The sequence below is a fragment of the Harpia harpyja genome, chromosome 2 (genome assembly GCF_026419915.1).
Source record: "Harpia harpyja isolate bHarHar1 chromosome 2, bHarHar1 primary haplotype, whole genome shotgun sequence".
Lineage (NCBI taxonomy): Eukaryota > Metazoa > Chordata > Aves > Accipitriformes > Accipitridae > Harpia > Harpia harpyja.
Genome location: NC_068941.1, coordinates 80,684,469 through 80,711,384, shown reverse-complemented (window position 1 = coordinate 80,711,384; position 26,916 = coordinate 80,684,469). Strand labels below are relative to the sequence as shown.

General features: G+C 38.4%; 1 protein-coding gene across 5 annotated transcripts in view; it reads right to left on the bottom strand.

Annotated features, from left to right (window-relative positions):
* ZFYVE28 (zinc finger FYVE-type containing 28) overlaps positions 1–26,916 on the bottom strand; it is a 165,568-nt gene that overhangs the window by 74,422 nt on the left and 64,230 nt on the right. For all 5 annotated transcript variants that reach the window (XM_052780659.1, XM_052780660.1, XM_052780661.1 and 2 more), the window contains exon 2: positions 7,553–7,693. In XM_052780659.1, the coding sequence (XP_052636619.1) occupies positions 7,553–7,693 (141 nt within the window). The remainder of the gene's footprint in view (positions 1–7,552; positions 7,694–26,916) is intronic.

The window sequence follows — 26,916 nt, the reverse complement described above, 5'->3', positions numbered from 1 at the left end:
AAACAATTGAGTGGCTGATACTAGAATTTATTCTTCTTTGCAACAGTAAAAAAAAAAAAACTAAAAAGGAGAAATATAGCAGAGCTGACAGCAATCCTCTGATGGCACTGTTGAAGAATGTGGAAGAACTATAAAGCCCCTGATAGTCAGACATGTCACATTACATTAATTCCTACAGAACTGGATCTGGTATAGTCTCATACTTCACAAATGCCGAGAAAAGTCATTTTTAAAATGACCTGGCTCCACTGTCCTCATTTAGCCTTCAAATGCTCTGGGAATTACACCAGCATGTCTCAGGTCCACTATGTCAATATTCAATCAAGATGCCAAGATGTCAATTTTTCTTAATATAAAAAGTATGATCTAGGGCAGATAATCATGCACTAAGAAATGAAACATCATCTTATCTTTTTAAATAGAATGTTAGAAAACTTCATAAGCTCAGAAATTAAGAGCCTTCTATTCTATAGGCAGGTTCTCTTTCACAAAGAAGGAAATACCATATTTTTTTAATTTGAACAAAACTTGTGACATCTGGACCAAAAAAAATACTATTCTAATTGAAATACAGATGAAATATTAATATTCCTCTCCTGTTATCGCCTCATGTTTTAAATGGATGACTACCTCATCTTCCACCAAAGAGTGTTTTTCCATAGGAGTCTGCATGCAATGAATGTGGTCATTGTGAGCAGATGGTGCAGTATAACCTCACATCACAGTCCCTTCAATAACAACCTATGGCTTCCCCAGCATGCACTATTTAATATAATATAATCACATCCCTTTTTTCACCGATAAAAAATTAATTTTATTTTGTATACAAAGATAAGTTCACTTTTCATTATTTAGCAAGTTGTCAATCTAGCTTCAGTTTCACCCTTGTGCATTACTGATTGCCACCTGTGTTGTCATTCCATGCTACTCCAACTTTTATTTATTTTTTTTTATATATATATATATACACACATATATATATTTTTAAAAAATCAAAAGTCACACTTTGAAGATCCTTTCCATTTCCCACTACAGAGAAATCCATGCATGCTCTATGACAGAGTTCACTGCAGCTCAGTCATGATTCTCCTCCACTTGGGAAATTTTACTAGGCATTTTGCAAACCCTGCAACAACTCCACCATTGTGTGTAGTGGTGGTGTTGGTGTGGTTTTGGGTTTTTGTTTGTTTGTTTTTTAATTAAAGAAAAAAGCAAGGTAGAAATCTGCCCATGTATATGGTGCAAGCTGAGATAAAAGGCAACTGGACTGGTTTCCCTGTATCAGGCTGAAATTGGTAACCACCTCCTAAAGTGACCCATTATCAAATATCATTACTTCTTCAACAAGACACTGAAGAGTATCAGATGAAGAGCTTCCCCCACTTTTAGACTTGTCTTATCCATTCATCTCCAGCTTCAGAAAGCAAATAATGTTTTCAAGCTTTTAAAAAATGCAAAAAGCATATTTCAAAGATGAAGATTTTTTTTTTCTAATTAAAATTTTGATTTTGATTCAACAAGGCCGTGCAAGGTCCTGCACATGGGTCAGGGAAATCCCCAATATCAGTACAGGCTGGGTGAGCAGCCCTGAGGAGGACTTGGGGGTATTGGTGGATGAAAAACTGAATATGAGTTGGCAATGTGCACTCGCAGCCCAGAAAGCCAATCACATCCTGAGCTGCATCAAAAGCATGGCCAGCAGGTCAAGGGAGATAATTCTTCCCTTCTACTCCATTCTCATGAGACCCCACCTGGAGTACCACATTCAGCTCTGGAGCCCCCAAAATAAGACACACCTGGACCTGTTCAAGCAGATCCAGGAGGGCCATGAAGATGATCAGGGGGCTGGAGCACCTCTCCTATGAGGAAAGGCTGAGAGAGTTGGGGTTGTTCAGCCTGGAGAAGAGAAGGCTCCAGGGAGACCTTCCGGTACCTAAAGGGGGTCTACAGGAAAGATGGGGAGGGACTCTTTAACAGGGAGTGTAGTGGTAAGACGAGGGGTAATGGCTTTAAACTGAAAGAGGGTAGATTTAGATTAGATATTAGGAAGAAATTATTTACTGGGAAGGTGGTGAGACACTGGAACAAATTGCCCAGAGAAGTTGTGGATGCCTCCTCCCTGGAAGTGTTCAAGGCCAGGTTGGATGGGGCTTTGAGCAACCTGGTCTAGTGGAAGGTGTCCCTGCCCATGGCAGGGGGGTTGGAACTACATGATCTTTAAGGTCCCTTCCAACCCAAACCATTCTAGGATTCTATGATTTTAGCATGCCACTCAGTGACAAAGGAGATTCCCCAGATGGGCTCCCGGCAGCATTTCACCCTTTACTTGTTGTTTCCCATAGCCCATTTTTACCCTCTTTCCACAGTCTACAGTAAGCTCTTTCAGCCTGTAGGTTCAAACCACTCTAACACATATGCCTTTACAATAAGGGCAAAGCTTTGTTTTCATTGACACTTGAATCTCAACGCATTTCATAGTGACGCTTTCAGCTGTTAAATTGAGCTAGAAGAAATATGGAGATAAATCTGGTTGAAACACAGCATTTTTGATAACATTCAGCACGTATTTTATATTGCTACTGAAATTGAGACAGACAAGTGATAACACCACAACACTGAAATATACTTCAGCTTTGTCTAAGGGCTCTGATTCCTCAGCAACATTAACTTATACTGTCACAGATAATGAGGTTCCGGTTCTCACCCACTATACAGAAGAGTGACCTATGCATGAAGCAGCCCACTAAAGGCTACATTTTAAAGCCTAACGTTACAGCAAACTGAAACTGCTGATAGCCACCTTGAAAAACCTCCCCTGCCAATTGCAGTAATTTAAGTGGTGCTTCCCAAGCAGGCAAGTAGCAGGAAAAGAGTGAAGAGTCAGTATAACATGCTACCAGTCAACGCAGCATCAATCACTCCTACCAGTGAGCCAGAAACAGTCGTGTTTCACAAATATTATAAACTACCCATTTTACTATTCTGTAGTACAGTGTAAGGGCTAACACAGCTGGGCAAGTCTACAGTTTGCTTCAGGTCAGTGCCCTGACGGGGCGAATTCTTCCTGGAGTACTTCAGCAGATCAAATTACACATTGCTGAGACACAATCTGCAGTTCAAGGAATAATTCTGATAAAACCATGCTGAGGAACTGACTCATACACTATTCTGAGACCTTGCTACTGTACACAGAGAAATAATTCTCAGCATACTGAAACAGCAAGCAAGTACTGTGATCCTGAAAATATTTTCACGATGTAAAGTAATTATACATAGGCTCAGCATTTACCTATCAAGTACTAACAAGATCTCTGGGTTAGAAACAAAGGGTTTTTTTTTTTACCTTTTACTCTTAAACAAAACCAGTGAAGTTCTGTAATAGGTAACAATAAACCTTATTCCATTTAAATAGGTGAGAAATTGTTTTAAACCAGTTTATCAGCTCAAGTAACAACATACTAATCAATGTGAAAATAGCAAAGATCAAGGGAAATTAATTAAAGAATGATTGCAAATGCATGAGTGATTAATTGAGAAGTATACACAAAGTACAATTACTTCTTATGAAATTCAATACCATGTGATGTTGGGAGCAGCATAGAAAAGGACACCTTACTATGTACCACTAATATAAAGATACTTCAATGAATTATTTGTGTTGCAGGGAAAAAAAAAACCTCAGATGAACCAGCACTGCATATTACTCAAGATTCACTGATGCAAACATGTTTTTCTTAAGGGGGGGGGGGGAGGGGGGCGGGGAAGTACTTTCCTTCTATTACTGTCAGTCAATTTCAACAAACCAAAGAATGACATCCTACCTACCCCATTTAAGAAAAACCTACATAGCATTTCATCATCCATCTCTGCATGCTTACCTTATTGTTAATTTTAACAGAAACCAGTAGTGAAGTGTTTTATTCTGTTGGATAGGTATTAACCACACAATAAATGTAAGGCACTGTATGAATAGATATGTTATGTTCTCATAATATTCCACCACTGACATGGAAACACCGAAGCCAAATGAGGGACGTCATTTTTATAATGGGCTACCATAACTGGAAAAAAGTGTTATATCACATTAATGTGAAAATGAAAAGTGAAGCTTTGAAAACCATTACCTTGATTTTTACTCATAGATATATGCTACTCAGCATTATGCTATACAGTTAACTCACAGCATTTGAAATTCAAGTTGCAAGATCTTCAGAAGTTTTGAAAAGTTAATTTATTGTAAAAAGTGTGATTTTTATCGTCAAATACTACTAAGGCAAAACAGTATAAGACAACATTCAGAGTTGCAGTTCTTTACTAAGGAAGCGTCAACAGTCTTGAAGACTGAAGTTCTCTGCACATCCATGGGAACACCAAAATGCACCATACCCTCAACTTGCCTTGACTAATACTGCCAGTTTTGTTAAGATAGAAAAAATTAAGTAAGTCCACTATAAAGCATTACATCTTTAGTTAGAGTCCTTATGTTTTGTCTGAATCTGTTCACACACTATAGTAAACTTGGAGCTCTTTAACAATAGTACCAAAAGTTGAAAATATAGACAAAAATATAAAACTTAACTCTTCAGATATGGTTAAGATCCAACAGAATATAACCTCTCTAAAAAGAATCACAGTTTGTAAGACTTTTTGGTCTTTCAGAAGAATCACACTAATTTAAAGACATTTCTCTAGTTAATAAAACAAAATAAAATTTCAAAACATCATCTGTTAATCAAGCGGACACTAACAGTAAATCATCTGAAAATAAACAGCCCAGGAACAATTAATTAATTTCAAAACCAGATAAAAAAGCAGAAGGACAAGGGATTTTAGAAATCTTTGTCCCTACAAAACACTAAAACCCAATAGAAAGACTATGCCTCTGTAAACTTCATGGAGGTAAAAAATGGGAATAATCTGGAAAACGTAATACATGGAAAAACAAGGACAAAAAAGGGAAAAAAATAATGCAAAGACTGGGAGTCTGGTTAACTATGTTCTGTGGTCACAAGTCCCTTTTCAAAAGCACTGCTTTAAGAGTCAGAATGAGTACATATCTAAAAGAAAGGTCTCAGAATTGTGTGATTGTTGTTGCAGATATCACAGAGATATTGCACAATGTAGCTGCTATCCTACTTTCACATGCAAAACCTTCCATTACAACCATTTTGACTCCAGGGCTGTCTGTTGTATCTTCACCTTCCTCAAACTCCACCATACCTTAGGCTAAAACCTATTTTTCCGCTTACCATGCAATATTTGATTAGCAAATACCTACATTCTGAATCCCTACTAAAACACTGCTCCTTCTCTTGTTTGGCATTTACACGACAAATTCTTAGAAGGAAAAAACAAAACCATTGCTTTTACACAAAGTGCTACAAAATAATATAAGTCCTAATTAGCAAAGCCATTTTTGACATGACATTTGATGATTTTCTGACCTATTCTGCAGAACTGTGAAAATTAGAAATTACAAAAATAGCTACATGAAAAAATAAAACCATCTCCATCTTTTCTTTCAGCTCTAGCAACAGATTGTTTCACTAACAGCAATCTGTTTGACAAATGAAAAGAAGAAATTACCAGGCATCAGGTGTTAAGAGTCACAAGGTGGTGAGTCACTATATAACAAGCCAAGCTAACTGACCAAGGAGCTATCGGAGTCTGCATTTCTTGCATTCTTACGGGTGAAACATTCAGAGAAGCTACTGTTTTTAACAGAACAGCTCCTTGGGTCTACCTATCCTACAAGAAACAGATTGGAAAGCCTGTGCACCTGCAGAGAAACAGGGAATAAATTGTCATCTCCAGGGATAAAACAACAAACAAGGAGATTATCTTGCACCATGATATAGTTCATCCACCCTTATTATCAGAAAACCTTGCCTAAAACAAAAAGTCTGGAAAGAATTGCCTAGAAGAGTTTGTGGAATGTCCATTATGGGAGGTTTATAAGAACAAGTCAGACAAATATTTGTGAAGAGTGATTTAGGTACACCTAGGATCCATCACACAGAAGACTAAAGTCAGTGACCTTTCAAGATAACTCTCACCCCTATTTTTTTTCCCCCTCCAAGTGACTGAATTTTGACTGTTACTAAACTTAGTTTCCAGTTTGGTAACCCCTTAAACTCCACATTTTTCTTTAGGGACAGTACAGTAGGAAACTGAAGATACTCAAAGTAGACAGAAGTATTAACATTGTTTCTGACATAACAATACATTTACTCTTTCTCTGTAAGCACTCTTCAAAAAAACTGCACTGTTAAAATTTCATTTTCTTGCAAGCAAGCACATAGTACCTGACTTTTCTTTTCAACAGACTCAGCTAACTTACTGTGAACATTTGCTACAACGATCAGGGCACTGCTCTTCAAACTCATCTTAACTTGATTAGTGATGAATCCTTCCACATAATGAAGTTCGGTAGATTTTATTAGTAGTAACAGTAAGAAATTCTAGCAAGGGGTGAATCAAAACACATCCTTTCCACTTAACTGCCATTTTTTACTTGGTGGAGATGTAAATGAATCTTTATTACTATGGTCTTTCCACTTACAATTCTCCTGAGTTGACAGCAAGAGCTTACTTTTCATACAGAAATCCTCCTACCACCTCTGGCATGGTGTATTCTGGACTTGAACCTACTTCAATTTAAAGTATTTTTCTCGGGTGTGACTGGGAGAAGAAAGATCAAAGCATTCATGCAAGTACGAAGTGCACCACAGAAGTAGTTTCTACTTCTAAAAATTTGAATTTTCTTACTGAAAAACTTGGTGTAGAATGGCATACAGCATGACAGGGAAAGTTTTATTTTCTCAATTGTTTTTCAGTATCTGAACTGTTTTTCTTCATAAATCAAATCACAAAACCATCTAAGTTAGAGAGCTAAACTTAGCTGAATTGGTCTTTGCAGTCTCTGGTTCTTTTCCCTTCAAGTCTCACTCAAAGTACAGCCACAGTTTCAGCAAATACTCCCAGGAATCTTTTTTTAGGTGAACTATATTATACAACAGGAACTTAAAGACAGATACATACTTTTGAAATAATTTACAGATAAAAACCCTCTTTTGCTTGGTTCCTCAGTAGTTCCTCTCATCTTCAAGATGAAGCAGATAATATTCTTTCCAAAAAATCAGCACAGCTACCAGCTGTCTTCACATAGTTCATTTGCTAATGAAAAGCTATCAGATTCATGAGGTATGTAAGCTGAGCAGATACAAAAGACAGGGCTACTTTATACTGCCTGAAATTTTGAAATATTTCTCATGTTCTAGTAAGCTCTGTATGCTTATTTTATACAAAGGAAAAAGTTTTTAATGTATGTTCTTATTTAAGGAAAAGCATCAACACTCTTAAATGAGATGTAGATTTAATTTTCAGATAGTGTTTTCAAAAATATACCCTTTAAACTAAGGAAAGGCATATATCTACCAAGGATTCATTATAAAGGGATTTGACAATAAAAACTAATACAATAAATAATAATGTAATACATTTAATGTACACAAAAATGTCAATGAAATCAGGAAGGTGACATTTTGATTACCTGACAAGAGCGAAACTGGTTGACTAACAGCGTACATCTCTGTGGGTCTTTTCTTCCATCCAAACTGTCCAATTCAGCTGCTACTTGATTTAGTTCCTCATCAGCATAGTAGAACTGAGCAAGGAGCTGTGGGTCTGTTCTCTGTATTGAAGACAGAGACATACACAATATTACATTATTTTTGCAAATAAAAACTCACTTCAGCTAATTATATTTAATGCAATTTTTTTTTACATATAAGCCAGATAAGTAGCGTGGCAGCATGGAAAAGAATGATCCTAAGATATTTAAGCACACTTACTTTTTTTTTTCTACCTGGAAGAAAAAAATCTCTCACATAAACTTGGGGCATTACTCAACTACTGTAATCTCCAAAACCATCCTGGCATTCTCACTACTTGTGGCATAATTATCTGGTGGAGCAAACAACTGAATCACAAGTTTTGTTTATTAAACGAAAGTACACTTCAGTTCTAGTCAAAACAAGACAAAGTTGCTTTCCAAGTTAACCCCCCCCCCCCCCCCCCAATTTATCAAGCAACATGATAATACACCAAGCACCATGGTTAACCCCTGCAACATGATGCACAGCACTATCTGGTCAGAATACTCACTTTGAGGATCACAAGAATCAAGTCACTTAAGGGAAAGGTACTGCATCTAGCAGATACATTACCAGGGCCAAATGGATGTAAAGACTTCAAAAACAAATAATATGACTAAACGAGGCATTATGGGGAGAAAACTACACCGCAAGTCTTCAAAGTGGCAAAGAACAGAATTATCACAATGGATTTCTGGCCACATTAAAACAAAACAGCAATTATAATGGAAAGAATATAAGAATAAAGGAAAGCATCATCAAAAATGAAAAATATTAATAATAAAAATTTACCCCATAAAAGGGATTTTTTTAAAAAATATTAACAACTGAAAATTCTGATCCCTATGAAAGGTTTCATCAAAATATTGGAAAAATAACAGAGATCAGTGTGTGTGGAGGGAGGAGATAAGAATTTTGACTCTTAAAAGACAGTGGAGATACAAGTGGGAGGAGGGAGGGAATAGCTTTTTGTAGGTGCCAGCAACTTGGTGAAAGATTCATAGGCTCAGATAAGCACAACCTCATATTATTCTAAAGCAGTCATCAGTAAAACATACACAAGATTTGCGGGAGATGTATAAAAAATGAAAATAGCTCTTAATCACAGTGTAAGAAATATTAAAACTGTACTAACTGTAGACTGGGAATTAGAATTAGTTGTCACTAGATGAAAGAAAAAACACCTGATACTACAGAAAACAAAAAGCTGCAAAGTATCTGAAATTGATTCTTAATGCACTGAAGAATGAAACAACACAAAAATACTTTTAGAAGGACCAGGTTATGTATAGAACCAGTAAAAATAAAGACCAAGTTGCATGGAAGCAATTCACAGACTCAAACACGGAAAAAAAAAAATTAACATAGGGAAGAACGTCCAGGCAAAGAAAACCATTGGCTAAAAAGAAAACATTGCTTTTATAAACTAAAAAAATAGCAAAAGCATAGAAATTATCAAGAAGCAACACATTTTAAATGACAACTAATGAAGATGTACAAGATAAGTATGTCAGAGCAAAACATGTACCAACAGAAAAAAAAGTGTAACAGAGTGAAGAAATTAGTCAACAGCAAAACAGAAGATAACATCACTTTAGAAGACAATATCACCAAATGCAACAAATGGCAAAGGACAAAAACACTGAGGGTATAATGAGGAAGTATATGTTGTGAACCATAACATTTTCTATCTGAAACACAAAACATTTCCCCTATTGTAAACAGATAAAATACCAAAGTTCTTAAGGGATGGGCATATGGATGCAGTAGAATCAGAAATGCTGCCGTTAGCAAACCACAGGTTTAAAGCACTAATCGAGGTGATAAAGGTGTATTGGAGAGCTCAGGCTTGTGCTTCACATACACCCAGTCCTGCAGCACCAGTCCAGAAGACACTAACTGTCTGCAATCACAGAGAAAGATTAGTAGCAAACCTCTGCCAACAACAACACAGGTTCAGAAGTGGTAAGAGCACAATAAATGCTGTCAGGAATACTTGGGGGGAAAAAAAAAAACCAAACAACAAAAAACCCAGTTATTTTTGCTTCATACTTAAAAAAAATTTCAACAGAAGGTACCACAACATATTGTTAAATTCCCTATTTTAGTCTTCACAAGATACATATCCTGCAGAAGAATCATTTCAGGCCTTCATAGTAAAACAGCATTAAAACCTGCACAGCTGTTTAGTCCCAGAAAAGGAACAACAGAGTATTAACACCTTTTGAAGAGAACAGTATACATCCTCCACACTTGACAGTATCAAGGAGTTAACTACTGCAAGTATTTTATTGCCATAAGACTTAAGGAAAAAGATTTAGTCTTATAAGTGATGCCAAATACGCCCTCAGTGTTACATGCTGAATTGGTTCTCAGTCAGCAATTTAATGAGACAACAACAATCCTCCCTGAAAATAGAGGCATCAACTCCTGTTCCTACATGCCTTATTTGTGCATGAATATAGTGACTTTAAGGCTACCTTTAACATTGCTGTGAGCTGTCACACTGCCCAGCAGCTTCCTACATCACTACTTCACACCCACCACTCCAATTCTGAGGCAAGTCAGAAATGAAACATCTTTTCAGGCAGTTGAAATGTAGTAATCAAAGCGTTGGCAGTTTTTTTCTTCTTTAAGCAGCCACTTTCTACAAAAGAGAGGGCCTTTCCAATCAGAAGTTTCCTCCTCTTAATCCTTTCAATGTTGTCTTTTATTAAGCAGTTTCAGTACCCTAAGTGTAAGCCGTCAAAAATTTACAGTCTTGAATAATGTCTTCACTATAGCCTTGATATAAAGGTGCCCAGGGAGAAGGATAAAGCTTGCAATATACGGTCGGGGAAACAAACAAAATTCAAAATGAATGATAAGAGGGAGGCCCTATAATTGAACTACTAAATTTAATTTTGTTTAGTTCTAAATTCCTGTATTTATAAAGTAAAGCTTAGTAAAGCACTTCTTTCAGCATTTCCCCTACCCAATTATTTTTATTATTTCCAATTTTTACATTTCCTTCAGCATTTATCTACATCCATTAAAACTTTCTAGACAAAGCTCTGAAACAAAGATGCAGGAGTTTACATGTGTAATTGTGGCAAAGCATGACTGCTGATTTATAAGCATCTAAATTGCACTGCAGAGGCAAAACAAGGCCATTTATTAAGACTGGTCTCAAGCAAAACAAGCAAGGCCGAGATACTTAGCTCCCACATGGCTGATCTTTTAAATTGGAGGGACAAAAGTTTTAATTGAGTTCTCTCTACTGTGTTATGTTTCGTGTGTATTAGTAGCATGATCTTTGATTAATGGTGTCAATCATATGTGGTCCCTGGCACGCCAAAGCTGCATGAAACTTTAAATCTCTTAGCAGGGGGGCATTTAAAGGAAATAACCACGACTTTCTAAATTCAATTTGTTCCAACTGGTAGCAGAAAATCAGAGATAGCGCCATGCTCAATGCCAATTTTTACTCTGAGTTTATGCAAAATATGTTTCAAATAATTCCATCCAAATTACTTATTATTCTTCAGCAGAATTAGTAATTCCCACCCTCAGGTGCTCAAATTAATAGAAAGACTTTATTTGAAAGCACCTGACAGGGAACCTACCCCTTATACTGGTAGTTTGTTTCAGGAATTAATCTCATTTACCATCAAATCAATGCATCTCATCTCTTGTTTTGATTTGCTAGACTTCAACTTCTAGATACTGCTTATTTTGCCTTTTTTCACTACAGCATCAAGTACTTATGTTACGTGTATTTGCCTACTTCTGTATCCACAGACTGCAGTAGCCCCTTTAACCATATCACAACTGTAGATTGCACACACGGTTTGGGGATTTTGGGGGGTATTTTTGTTTGGTTGAGTTTTTTGGGTGGGTGGGTGAGCGTGTGGAAGTTTTCTGTGTGTGGTGTTATTGTTGTTTTAAATCTGTTATCCCAACACCCTCCTGAGTGTAAGCTATGCAGGTAGGAGTCTCATTCTGTAAGTACCCCCTGCATTCCTTCTGTCTAACATTTCTTTATATTCCACATCTAACATTCAAAAGGATTCAGCCCACCAAACAGTCCAGCTATATTGACAGCACATAATTTACCATACCACTGGAGTACATTCTCCACAGATTTGAAATCATCACTTCATATGTGGGTCATAACTTATTATCCCAATTTGTATGATATACTCCAGTCAGTAAAGACAGGAGTCAGCACACCATCAGGTACTGTTTTTTTTTTTTTTTTAACAATTAGCCATGTCATGTAATACTGCATCATTAATCTTTTTTTATGAAAGATCACTCACTGAACACTGAATATTTATTTTAATGATTTTTACTTTTTATTAGGTACCACTGTCATTAGGTCAGAGATCAAAACCAGAAGACGACTGCCTGCCATCCACAAGGATGGCAGTGTAAAACAGTGCATATGAAAAAGCTGTATTAACTATTGAACTGGTTACACTTGGGGTTTTGCCCGTGAAGTCCTACCAATGAACAGTGACTAGGATTAGCTTAGTTCAGTTTGTTGCATAATGAATTCTGATTTGATTTTTCAAACAGGATTTATATGGACTATAACAGGAAAGTTAAAAGGAAAACATCTTAAATTAAAGACACCTGTTAGCTACAGGTTATTAGACAAGTAACAGGTCTATAAGATTACCTACTGCATGTTATCAGATGAAAAGATGCTATTCTCACATCTCGTAAACAAGCTGGTCTATCAAAACCAGAAGCTGTCACTAAAAAAAGCGTCAACTAACTGGGAAAGGAAAAGAGGCTTCTCAACACAGGACAGAAGTAAACAGCTAGACTGAAAACTGATACTACAATGAGAAGCCAGGGTGCTGACAGATCAATCTCAAACCATACAGTAATTCTGGAATTTAAGAATTGTCTTGAAAATCAAATTGCCAGAAATAAGGTTTTTTCTTGGGGAGGATTTCCTCCTTTTGAAACAAAATTGCAAGTATCTTTTGCATGATTTTTAACAACAGCTTTCAAGTATCAATACTGCTTCTTTTTTGAATAACACAAAATACGCAACATCTTACAAACATAACTGACAGCAGCCCGTAATTTGAACACTAAAGGTAATGTTTCCCCCAGGTTTCCATGATCCTTTGTAGGGAAGTAAAGATATTGTTCAGGCCTTTTCTTCTACTGACATCGCAACAGGAACAGAGCCCTCCCCACCACCGCGAAGAGACAGAAGATGTCATCATCCCAAATGAGCCAAAGAATAGACTGAAGCAAGGGAACCATGCAGATGAGCAGGATCCCAGCTAGTGATATAAGTATATTCTGATGCCTGTCAGTCATCCTCTGGAAAATAATCATTTTTTAGTTGCTGATCTAAAGGCTACAGAACAACAGCTAAACCCCAACCCTGCTTAAAATAAAATCCATGGACCTGAGATAGAAGGCTCCAAGTCTCCTTTGTCCACTGGCACTTTTCCAGCACTAAGCATTTATGTCTCTCCCACACACTCAGAAACCCTGACTTGATCCCTATGGGAAGAAACCATACAGAAAAGCATTAGTTATATGCATTTTGCTGATGGGAAATCCAGATTGCTTTTTGACAAGGGAACAAAGTAAACCTACATCCATCAGGGTAACTTTTCAAGTAGTATTTGGTAATGGTAAAAGGTGCATTTTACACAAGTACTTGTATTTTATTACACATTGCAGCAACTGCATTCACAATCATGGGACGATATTGGGTGATAGTCCATGTGCAATATTTTCAGCTGCTGTAGGTGCCACAGGACACTACCCTTCCTTAACCAGCATCAACTGCCTGCTCAACAATTTCTATTCTGCTCCAACTCTAACAGCGGAAGTGAAAAGTTTTCAAGAAAGGCCATGGCAATCACATCAGTGGAACTGTCTTTCATCTATGTAGCTTCCTTATTCCCCCTTTGATAAGGGAAAGGGTAGTATAAATGTCTCTATTACTGAGGGCCCAGTCGTTTTCAGTCTAAATCTGTTGTCTACCATATTTTCGGGAAAGGGAAAGAAGCACATTGTCACATGCCCAGATAAAGAGGATCAACCTCAAACTTTTCATTCCCTGAAACAAATGCTGCCATTATCAGACAATGTCAAATACGACCAATTACTGCACAGCATAGAAGTCAGAAAAGGGACTTCACAAGTGAAAACACATTCCCTTTGAGATGGGAATTTGGAAAGGCTATAGGTTAAGAACTTGATCCTACTCTGCAGTGTACAGAAAACGCCATCTAACATTTTGGAAAACAACTCATTGTATGATTTCACAACATGTTCTGTGCACAAGGCAGAATTAGGTCCTAAGCATTTTAAATATAGCCAGTGATGAAGCAACGTAGTATTTTTAAAGCTTATAACTGATGTTGCATATAACTAGTTTTAAGCTAATTAAACTTAACTAAAACTTAAGTAACATTATCAGAAGGAAAAAGTGTTTTGTTCAGAAGTAATAGGATTTAGGCACAAAGTCCCAAGTTTATTCATTGCCAGTGTGAAAAATAATGGACTTACAGTGACAGAAACTTATCCAATTGAAAACTGACTACACCAGTCACATTTGCACTAGTAAGCTTAACTGGCAGATGAAAAATTCCAAAGGTTTAAGGGATTTCTTCAGAAAAGGATACCAGCAGGATGACTTGTTACATCACCTCACATGTAAGCAAATGTACTCACATCCTTCCTTTAGAGAGGTTCTCTGAATTTTTTGTTGATTTCCAAATGCTAATAAATGACAATAAGAAACAATAATTTGATAACAGGCAGGTGAGCCAAAATTTCTGATAAATTCAAATGTCAATTTTTAGTGGCAAAAATATTTCTTCAAATTAAATGAAAGAGGAACTCTGCTACTCCCAAGTACACAGTTGTTTTGGGAGCTTTTTTGTTTGGTTTTGGTTTTTGGGGTTTTTTTTTTTTTTCCCCTTTTAATCTACTGAGTACCTGAAGTGCTATCCATTAATGAAAAAAAGGGTAAAAATTCCCTCAACATTCATATTTTGTAGAATGTAATGAAGTCTATACTGGTGTTGCACATGCATAAAAAGGACTCCAAGATGAATACGACGATTAGCAATTGGTCATGAGGATATGTAAAAAAACAAGCACTGTGAGAAAAGCTACAGCCTGGTTAAAGCTTTGCCAGCTGCTCTGTGTTTATCTACAGAATATCATTACACAAGCGAGAAAGACAGGTGAACAGCTTGTTAACACAATAATATGCTAGCAGCACCTTAAACAAAAAAAAAAAAATCAGTGAGATAATGATTTATTGGACAACAAAAATCAGGCAGATGAGTTTTTGCAATACTAGCACACTCTCCCCAAACACATTTAAGTGTTTCGTTTTCCCTACAGAATGGTATAATACCAGCCCCCCAAAAAGGAAAATCTGACAGTGGTTACAGTGAACTAGAGTAGCAAATATTTGAGACTGCCATGCAGTCGGTTTTCACTCATGATGGATTAAGTCACCATACAGAGTTTCTATTTTTGAGTGTTCATAATACTAATCTAGAAAAGCATGCGCTCAAATCCATATTTTCTGGGGGAATTACATAAGCATATGCTGAACACATATTACTTAATCTTTTGGACATGTACTCTACTGAATAGGAGTGCCCTGCAGCTGAACCGCAGCTTCGATTTCTAGGAAAGAAGATAGATTTCAGGAAGAGAAAGGGGTTTTGCTGTGGTGAAGTCAACATGCTAAGCAGGCGTGAGAAGTGATGGAGCAGCCACTTCTTCCATGTGAAGAGTGGGTAACCCACAATGCTACCTCCACTCCCAGCCTACAGCAGGCTATTTTTAATTAGCAAGAAATTAGTCTTCCCCAAATGGAGTCTGCTTTGCCCATGATGGTAATTGGTGAGTGATCTCCCTATCTTTATCTTCAGCCCTGGACTTGTTCATCCTTTTTTCTCCCCCTGGCCTGTTGAGAGGGGGAGTGAGAGAGCAGCTGGGTGGGCACCTGGCAGCCAGCCAAGGTCAACCCACCCATTGAACTTGTAAAACACTTACTGAAAGCCTCCTCCTGCAGCTAGTATCTCTGAGTTTGACCTTAAGATAATCACATTTCATTCTCAGCTGCTGCAAGAACATCAAGTTTAAAGAACAAATATTTACTTAGAAACAGCAAATTCAGCTTCTCAGGATATATATCAAAATGGACAAATCACTCTTTAAATGTTTTTATGCAGTTTGCCTCAGATTTGTCTAGATTTCTGTATTTAAACTCAAACATTACACTAAGTATCTATTCAAACAAAATAGATTGTGCAGTTTTTAGTGACTGTTACCTATCAAGAGGAAAATAGCCAATCTAGCTACCTGGACTTGTTGATCAATTACATTCAATTCCAGATCTATAGCCCCCGCCTTACACAGAGGAATGATGTGGCATTTGGAAGTGGCACCCAACTATTTTGCCTCCAATAATGCAAGCCCTCCATCTTGCTACAACACATGTCGCCACAACTTCCTGCCTCAGAGAACTTTTTAACCCACTATAGTTATGTTATAACATGTTTTATGGATGTGTCTAAATATTTATAACAATTCCTAAACATTGAGGCAACAATGACCTCTTCTTGGACATGTCCTCAATGTTAATGCCTCTCTAATTATTCATTTGCTATGCCCTTTTTTCCTTTCAGAATCAAGACTTCTACTCTAAAAAAAAAAACCCAAACCGAAAAAACCCCCAACACCCAAAACAAAGCAACAACACAACAAAAAACAAAAAAAACCTAAAAAACCCCCCTTTTTGTGCAGCTGAAGGATTGCTTTGCAGTCTCTTTTCAGCTCCGTCTTGTTTTAGCATGCACATATCCTAATAGGATTTTTTTTTTTTCCCTCCCAGGTCTGTAGTTTCAGTATTTTGCTCATGCTTAGTAGACCTGGTAGAATGCCGATTTTGCCTTGCTGTTCAGTACCGACCTGTTTTGAACAATCTGCCACATACAGCATTTTACTTCTGGATCATGAAATAAATGTCTTCGTTAATCAGGGCATAGACAAAACTCTAACATGAGGGAAACCTGACCCAGCAACGAGTTTGAGCCTGCTGACTATAAGAGTTACTCCATAGTCTTTCTCAGGTAGTAACAGGCATAGCACATTCCTTAGGTTTCTTCATATTGAAAGTGCATCTTTATTTTTCTTTGCCTCAGCAAACTTGCTTATAATGAGTCGAAGGTGTTCCATATCGTATTTTAATAAAAGCACAGTCATCTGTGTGAAGTTGCTCATACATAACCTCATTTGCCTTGTAGGAGGCTTTCTATAAGCTCAGGTTGAACACCTTGCCAGATGTTCAGGATTTAACTACCTTGGCATCATATCACTAGCACAATCAATCATTGCAACAAAAAGATTTCACCAGAACTTTGTTCCGAAACACATCTGTTCAAGCCCAGTGATGAAAGGAACTGCTCCTACAGCCCTCAGCACAGGAACTTTTCCCAGCTTCTGCCTTCTGACAATAACTTCAAATGAACGTCTGCATAAATCTTTTGATCTTATTTCCACTATTTCAGCTAACTCATATAAACAAGTAGCTTTCTGAGTGCCATTATCAGTCAAATTGGGTTTCTTATTCTATTTTCCAGATATTAGCAAGCTTCAGTTGATGTTTGTCCTGTTCTCACTACAGCACTTTTCTGTAGAGATTCATCCATGTCTAATAACAAACGCGCTCAAGACACAGTCCTTCAGTCAGAGCATTTAGCATCATCTCTGTTTGCAGAGAGTCCCCACCTCCTTTTAGGTAGGGACCTACCTAAAGTTTTAGGGAACTTTTAGGAACTTCATTGCTTTTAAGGACTTGATACCAAGATTACTATCCTTTTTCCAAGCATGCTTGAACATGAATAGTGGCTTTCAAAATTACCAGAAGATGAGCAAGAACAGAGAGAGGAGAAAGGCACCAGACAAACCAACTGAAGGACCACAGAGGACTTTAAACCATACTAAAAACTTTTGAAACAGTCCATCAACAAAACCAAAATATTTTCAAGTACACAAGAAGCATACATTTGCTGGAAGACAGTAAACTAACTGGATGACAGTGCATGGGAGAAGGCTCCCCTGCATCCCTGCTCACACCCCCTGCTTGAATTGAATCTTTTTGCTCAATTAGGCATTCCTGGGTCTCTTAAGACAATATCCTCAAGGTCTGCCCTTGGTCTCCTGGTCACAGAGAAAATCTCTCCTGGGAAACAAATGGGTTTGCATAGCTATTCCTGTTTTCTGTGCTAGCTCAGCACACAGTTTTAGTTTGACCATTTCTCCTCAGCAGCACACATGCTGGATAAGCTGTATCAGTCTTCAACTATTCTGGCCCTCACTCCCAGCCCAAACCAGTTCATTTTAAATCAAGACACAGAATGCACAAAAACTAAGCAGAAGTTAAACACAAACATGAATGCTCTTCTGTTATATATTCTCCTAAGATGGACAGTTCTATATTCATTGAGAGGCAGGGAAAAAAAACCCAGACGGACAAAGAAAACAACCAAACCCTCTAGTCACTACGTATTAGTGATTCATACAAGGATTTAAAAATCACATATCATCTCCTCTGGCAAGATCAAGATTCTCAGAACTGTTTGCTGCCTGTTTAGGTAAATATAAAAAACCAACACAATTATGGTACTACCTATTTCATGAAGAGACACTTTTCCCACATCCCAAAACCAGCTTTCAGAAAAGCCTATTGCCTATTACTCTATTGATCAGCAATATCACTTTCACATTATAAGTATACATGTTCAGGTTCTCCCCAAATGCATTCTGCAAACTTCTGGTTGCCAAGTATTTTCTCTAGTATGCTAAATGACAAAACAGGCAAAGGCATTAATTGCAGAACTGCTGTTAAAAGCAAGGAAATGCATTACCAGTAATGCTTATTGTAATACTTAAAATGGTTTGGCAAGAATACAATTCAACCTAGTTTTCCTTTGTTGTATTTGATAATAGCATCAAAAACCAACACTACATTGGAGACGCCAAAAAAAGAAAGGGACATCTGATCTTTGAAAAATGTAGCATGCTTAAGTAGTGCAAAAATGTTAACTCATACACGTACATTTCACTTCAATTTCAACAGAGACACTTACTGCAGGTTTTTATCGGCAAACAATAGTAACCTTTAACTTCCACCACAGCTGAACTTCATTCTCTACCACCACTGCTCTACACCCCAGTTGGACTCCAGAAATGAACAGTAACTAGGGACTGTACCGAAATCAGAGGCACACTCATGACTTCTCTCACATGTTATGGGGCAAAGAATTCCAGTGCTTCTAAAGCCTTACAGAAGAACACCTGCTGGAGTACCTGTAGCTTACATTTCAGTGGCATAACAGGTTAAGAAGTTCAATTGGTTTTACTATGAATAATGCATCTGACAGAAGGTTCAGCATACGTACAGTCTTGGATCAAAGCTATTCATTGCTTTGCCATTGAGAAACACTGAATATTTTTCTCTGAAGAAAATAATCAACATAAAATCAGTGTCATAAAAGTTCTCTGAAATTTCTGAAATCAAAGTTCTTTATTCCCAGCAATTTCAAGACTAGTCTGAAAATTGATGGTAATAGCTGCATCCAGCCTGATTTACACAGCTGTCCAACCTACAGTCACATGATCACATTACTTGCCTAAAACATGGGAATTTGCTCCAAAACAGGCAAAAATAACAGTTGTCATCTCCCATCCCTGTTTCTTCCTGCTCAAGCCTTTCTGTTTTAACAAATGCAAAGTGGAGGTCAGAACTTGGCAGTACTTCCCCAGTGCAGTCTTTGCTTGAACCAGACAAGTCTCCCTTCAGCCCAATCAATACTTTGTTGACCCATTCAAAGGTTCAAAGATGAGAGCTGCAGAAAGACCCCTCTAAATTTGCAACGAGCATGGCAGTACAATTTCTTTCTGCAAGTGAGACACATCTGTTCAAACCTACTGAACGAAAAATCTCTTTTTTGCCCTTACTTGCTACCTTAGAGACAAGCTGCCTTGCATCCAAGTTTAGCTCCAGTACCTGTAGCCTTTTCAACTTTGCTCCCTCCAGCAGCAATTACTGTTGCACCAGACCTGAATCACAGCTCTGCTTTAATTTTCAAAATCCAGTACGTATGACATGGGCAAGGCTGCAGACTGCAAATACCTGCAGAACTTCAGGGACTACCAATGATGATCTAAAAAGTCTCAAGGCATTATTAAACATAAAAACCCCACTTTTAATATATATGACACCAGCAACTGCAGAGAAATACTTAAAGGAGACCCGTATTGTGCACTTCTGTGGCAATCTGCAAACACACTCAAAGCAATTAATTGAAAAATCTTACAGTAAAATGCTTTAGGTTATTCCTCCAAGCAGTTGGCTTACTTAGTCAGGTAACACTTTCCTCATGTACTGAGGACTTGAAGTCGTATTTTACGACTTCTAAAGCTACATTGTTTTTATCAAAATATAGGTGAAATACAGCATTCCCTTTGTGTATTGACATACATGTCAATATAACGCAACTCAGATATTTTTGTACCTTCTATTTGCTTTCCTTGATATAATTTTTATATTATTTGTAATTATCAATGATATACATAGAAAAATCATTACAAGTTAGGTTAAAATAGAATATATCCAATTAAAGGCTCTGTTCAGGAAGACACAATAACTTTAGAAGATGACGTTATCGCATCCTAAAATTGTGCTGTGAACACAAACACTATTCAAAATCATGACTAACATCCATAATTATAGTATGTGTTGAGAAACAATTCTTATTCGTTTACTTTTTTGTTTATTTATTTGAGAGAAAAAGGAAGTTCAGAATTTATCAACTGGAGATGACAGGCTGAAGAATATAGCCTGGAACTGATTAAGTTTGGGGATATGCATATATTTTGGAGGAGTATCAAAGATTATTTATATTCAGCAAAACACAATTATGTTTTTGAAATGGACAGAAAACATAGCAATGTAAATGAAGCTGGCATTATACTTCTGCTCTCCAAGCAGCTACTGCTTGATTGTTCACGTTACTACCGACAACACTCTAAGGACTATAGTCAGGTCCAAATACAACCTAAGACAAAGGAAAGGGCATTAACTATAGGGTGGGAGTGTGTAATTACAATAAGACAGTATAAGTGCCAACTGACTACAACATGACTCATTTTGGGGATATGCATTTATATATTTATTCCATATATAGCAAAATAATCTGTCAAAAAACTATGGCAAAATTAATTTTCAGGAGGTACATGAATGCAGATCATTTCACAAAAACCAGTTTGAGACAGGCAGTTTCTGCATTTAAATTACACAAACTCCACATGTGAAATATAGTAGTCATTGTTTAACACATCACTGAATGCTTAAGTACTGCAACCAGGAAGGCAATAAAAATCTTAAGTACAGGGTACAAAACAGCACAAACAAAAGCACCCAAGCTAAGACAGAAGCTAAACCCAGTACTACTGCTGAGAACAGGACACATACAGAAAAGAAAGATAAAATTGAAAAGATAGATTTAAGCCCAACACGAACCTCACCTCTTTGAAAAGCATCTTCAAGTTCCATTGTAAACCCAGCCCTTCTCCTCACTGGTAACTTCTGAGCATCAAGTCCCAAAGCTAACTTCTAAAGCTATGACAAATGCAGGCCCCCTAACAGGATAAATTCTAGAGTAAATGAGGCAACTTGAATTATGAAAATTACATTAACAGCTCTTGTGTGTGTGTGTATATATATATATGTAATTGTCTTTGTAAAAGACAATTTCAAGAAAGCTGTGCAAGTTACTTTATTCCATAAAGAAAAAACTACATTACCTGTGAAGTGAAACTTGCTAAATTACCAGAAGAGCCATTACAAACACCTTCATTTCCCATGAAATAATTTCATTAGACAAAACATGAGAAACCAGGAGACTGCTAGACTTCCTAATGATTACATATGTTTTTCACTACAAAGCTGTTAGCACTTGTGAAGAGCAGATGTGTACATAAAGAGTCTGTCCTATATACCCCAAATTTCTACAATGGAGCCTAATGAGGCTGTGGTCTCCCACCCTTCCATTATCAGGGTAGCATTCATTCTTCTGATATAGTACATGTGTGGCCCCATGTTACTGCCCCAGCTGCACTCAGCTCAGTTTGCCAAGTGGCCCAACAAAGCCTTGTTACTCCCGACAGAGAACAAGTGGGAGAACTTTCTCTCATACAGTTAATTTCCCTTGGGACATACTGTTACATAAAAACTTATTGTACAGTGCTTAGAGCAAGATACACTGCATGAAGAAATTTCAAAAAGAAAAATCAGAATTTAAAAAGAAAAATTCCTTTTTTCTTCATTCTGCCCAAGCCGACACTGATTCAACGTTCCTCCCCACGTATCAGCCTCTGCAACAGATGGGAAAATTCTCCAGCAGAGCACCATTACACACTTCAGCAATGAATTGTAGAAGACAACATGGCTCTCATACATTTCATTTCACATGCTGAGGAATTTATTCTGACTTGCAATGGATGATGCTACAATAAAGCCTTGCCTTAGTGTACCTCACCACAAGCATCACTCAATACAGGAGACTGTAATTTGGAAAAGGACATTGCCCTTACCAAACCCACTCAATCATGTCTGCTTCCAAAAAACCATTGGAGCCAGAATATTGTTAGCATAAAAACTTACTGCTTAACAGTAACACTATAGCAAAACAGTTGAAACAATACAAAACAAGCTGGAACACCCCAAAGTCTCTCTCAGGCTGCTAAAAGCCAGATGCAACTACACTACATGCAGCTGCAGCACATACGAATTTGTTTTGGCAGACTGGTCTTCCTCACTCACTGAACCATCTGTCTCCGCGTGCATGAAGCGCACCTGCCTGCATTGTACCAAGTCTTTCACTCTTCCATTTTCCAACTTTCTTCACCCTGCCAATACAAAGCATATTGCTCCTCACCAAAGAACCAAGGCATTCATGCTGTAAAGGACTTGACAAAGTAAAATATGGAGGAATACTCCAGTGAGTATATTTAGCTGGAGGGAAGTTACTTAAAATCACTTCCTGAAAAATAGTACTTATGTGGTGAGCAACAGTTCATGAAAAGCAACATGCCAATTGAGGATGGGACCCAGAACATCAGATTTCTTTCAGAGGGAATAAGATAACCCAGACACTTACAGCACTTACACCAGAATTAATTTTAAACATTTATTTTCTCTGTGTCTATTTTTAAAATCAAGCCAAAACCCAGAACTATACCCAAGGCTAATGTTCTGTATTCACAGTATTCTAGCCAAGTTTAAGATTGTATTGTGTTTGTGTGGCAGGTTTTGGTAGCAGGGGAGGGGCTGCAGGGGTGGCTCCTGTGAGAAGCTGCTGGAAACTTCCCAGGCTCCAAGTTGAACCCACCACTGGCCGAGGCTGAACCCATCAGCAACGGTGGTAGCACCTCTGGGATAACATGCTCAAGAAGGGAAACATGCAGCAGAGAGAGGAGTGGAATGTGAAAGAAACCCCTATGCAGACAGCAAGGTCAGTGAAGACCTGGGGAGGAGGTGCTCCAGGCGCCGGAGCAGAGATTCCCCTGCAGCCCGTGGGGAAGACCATGGTAAGGCAGGCTGTCCCCCTGCAGCCCAGGGAGGTCCACAGTGGAGCAGATATCCACCTGCAGCCCAGGGAGGACCCCAGCCCGGAGCAGATAGGTGCCCAAAGGAGGCTGTGACTCTATGGGAAAGCCTGCTGTGCTGGTTTTGGCTGGCCTAAGAGTTAATTTTCTTCATAGTAGCTAGTATGGGGCTATGTTTTGGATTTGTGCTGAAAACAGTGTTGATAACAGTGATGCTTTTGTTACTGCTGAGCAGTGCTTACACAGAGTCAAGGCCTTTTCTGCTCCTCACCCCACCCCACCAGCAAGTAGGCTGGGGGGGCACAAGAAGTTGGGAAGGGACACAGCTGAGACAGCTGACCACAGGGATATTCCAGAACATAGCACATGATGCTCAGCATAGAAAGCTGGGGGAAGGAGGAAAGGGGGACATTTGGAGTGATGACATGTGTTTTCCCAAGTCACTGTTATGTGTGATGGAGCCCTGCTTTCCTGGAGATGGCTGAACACCTGCCTGCCATGGGAAGTGGTGAATGAATTCCTTGTTTTGCTTTGATTGTGTGCACAGCTTTTGCTTTACCTATTAAACTGTCTTCATCTCAACGCGCAAGTTTTCTTTCTCACTTTTACTCTTCCGATTCTCTCCCCCATCCCACTGTGAGGGGGGTGAGTGAGCAGCTGCATGGGGCTTAGTTGCTGGCTGGGGTTAAACCACGACACCCACGCTGGAGCAGCCTGTGCCTGAAGGACTGCACCCAGTGGAAGGGACGCACACTGGAGCAGTTCGTGAAGAACTGCAGCCTGTGGGAAGGACCCACGTTGGAGAAGTTTGTGCAGAACTGTCTCCTGCAGGAGAGACCCCACGCTGGAGCAGGGGAAGAGTGAGGAGTCCTGCCCCTGAGGAGGAAGGAGCAGCAGAGACAATGTGTGATGAACTGACCGTAAACTCCATTCCCCATCCCCCTGAGCCACTGGAGGGGAGGAGGTAGAGAGAACCAGGACTGGAGTTGAGCTGGGAAGGAGGGAGGGGTGAGGGGAAGGTGGTTTAAGATTTGGTTTTATTTCTCATTATCCTGTTTTGATTTGATTGGTAGTAAATTAAATTGATTTTCTTTCTTCCCCAAGTTGAGTCTGGTTTTTGCCCATGACCATAACTGGTAAGTGATCCCTCCCTGTCCTTGTCTCAACCCACAAGCTTTTCATTATATTTTCTCCTCTTCATCCCACCAGGGAGGGTGGAGGAGTGAGTGAGCGGCCTCGTGGTGGTTTGTGGCTGGCTGGGCTTATACCACGACAAGGATATTCACCCCAAAACCTATTATCCCCAAGGCTGTTTTGTTGCTAGCATGTCTAACCTAGAGAGAAATGTTACATTTATCTGAAGGAAAAGTTAAGGAATAAAACCATAATAAAACATGGTATGTATTCATTGTATCTGATTACGAGAAATGTTTTTGTGCATAAGGTATTTATATATTAAGGATAAACCCTTCCTTGACAGCCCACAGCTGGGAGCTGGGAATCCTACAGCAAACACACACACAAAGTTCAAATCTCTTATCATAATAGGATCCCCTTCAGTAAAGACATACAAGTCTGATATCATGGTAAGACCTCAGCTGCAAGAGGTTTTCTAGGGCCCTGGCAGCATTTTAGCTGGATGCAACACAATAATTTGCTATTTTAAAAACCCCAAGGCAAACATAAATCAGTAAAGTACAGTTCTCTTCATTTTCCATCATGTCACTACATAGAATTTTATCAAGCTTTGTACTATTCTCTGCAGTTACCTCAAAATTACTAGAAAGGCTCAAAACAAACAAGTGGAAGAGATCTGAATTGATTCTCAAGGGAGACACAACCTTAACCAGAGACAGCAGCTTGCACGATCCCACAAAAGAAAATATAATCAAAAAGTTATATACTCAAAAAAGTGGCCTTCCACTAAATACACATCTTGTACAGGAACTGATAAATAAGATGTTCACTGGGAGAGACACTTCCTAAGTGACTATCACTGACATACACAGAATAGTGAGCAGTGTACTGTTAAAATTTTAGTATCTACACTTTGGTTGTTTAAAGAACATGATGTGCCCCTTTCCCTTAAGCCAAAAGAAAGTCTGGATTCAGTGCTCTATAAAGCTCTTAGTTCTCAATCACAGATTATCACAAATTTACCATCCCAGTCACTAATACTCTTTTACATACTTTGAAGAGATATGAATATACGTGCTTGGTAATGAGAAATTAAACCTGTCTGGGTCTCCTGATTAAGCTGGTAGTTCATTGCTTCACATTCCCACCTGACTTACTGAGTCCATGCAAAGGTTTCTAGACCCTTATCCAGCCTAGCCAGAAACGCCACCTAGACTGGGATAACACGCTCTGAGGATTTCCTCCCCATTCATAAAATCAGCACAGTTCCTAGCTGGGAAGAGTGTCAAAAGTAGCAGTTTTTTCAGACTATTTCTTAGGTTTGTCTGTCAGCTTGTGCCAAGAAAAATCTCACTTAGGCATAAACAGCCACAGCACCCCAGGAAGAGAGAGGAAAAAGCGTAACACCAAGCAGTCCAAAGGAAAAACAAAGTTTAGTACAGTTAAATCACACCACATTCCCCTGAAAACTGAACATTAAGGATCTGGTCCAGTTTTGAAGTGTCATATCCAAAGACACTACACCTCTGCAAGAAGAATGCTGCCCAGCCCCACGCAAGACCATGAATGCAAAGTAAAAAGACAAATTCTTGAAGGGCAAAGTACAGCCAGGAACAAACATATGCAGTCATTGCCTTCAAAACTTTTCAGTTCTGTGCAGCAGATGGCTTAGCTATGCCGAAATATTTCTGAAGATGCGTTCACTCATGGAAGCTCTTGCTACTTGATTCCCCCCATTTGTCCTCTAGGACCAGGCTGCTGAGGCAGCCCTCTGCCGACATGTCATTTCTCCTCAGAAAAAAGTTATCAGACTGAAGTGAAAAAGTTGACATCACACCTGATGGCTCCAAACTACACATGGATTAGCAGCCTTGGCTTATACCCCAAAAAGCTTACACAGGAAAACAGGTAAGATGTAAAGAACCAAGGTTAATTTCAAGAAAAATTAGTAGTCACTTCCTAGGGAGATAGATGTGCTGCTTTTCTTGGCCAATGCCATAAACTTGCCCCAATAGCTTTGCACCAAATACAAATAAGATACTTATGAATTGCGATCAAACGAATCAAGATTAAAACACTGGCAGGACAGTGATACAGAGAGAAAATGGCATAACAAGAGAGAGAGAATGATCTCCTGGAAACTGCATCTACTACTAGGGTAAGGTAAGAATTATCTTTCAATTTTTTTTTCCTATGGCTGATGGAGAAACCTTGGATTAAAAATCCATTCTGCCTGTAATACAGCTCCACTGAATATACTAAACGCATTCTAAAAAAACTAATCCTTACTTGTATGTTGGCAATACCTCATTCAAGACAATACCGATGTTCTTGAATCAAGCCAAAACAAACCCCCAAACCAACAGGTCATGATTATTACTATGGATTCATCAAGAAACTAGGAATTACAACATATGTTGCTTTGATTATCAGAAAGTCAGAAGAGAAAAGTGAAAAGGACACTTTC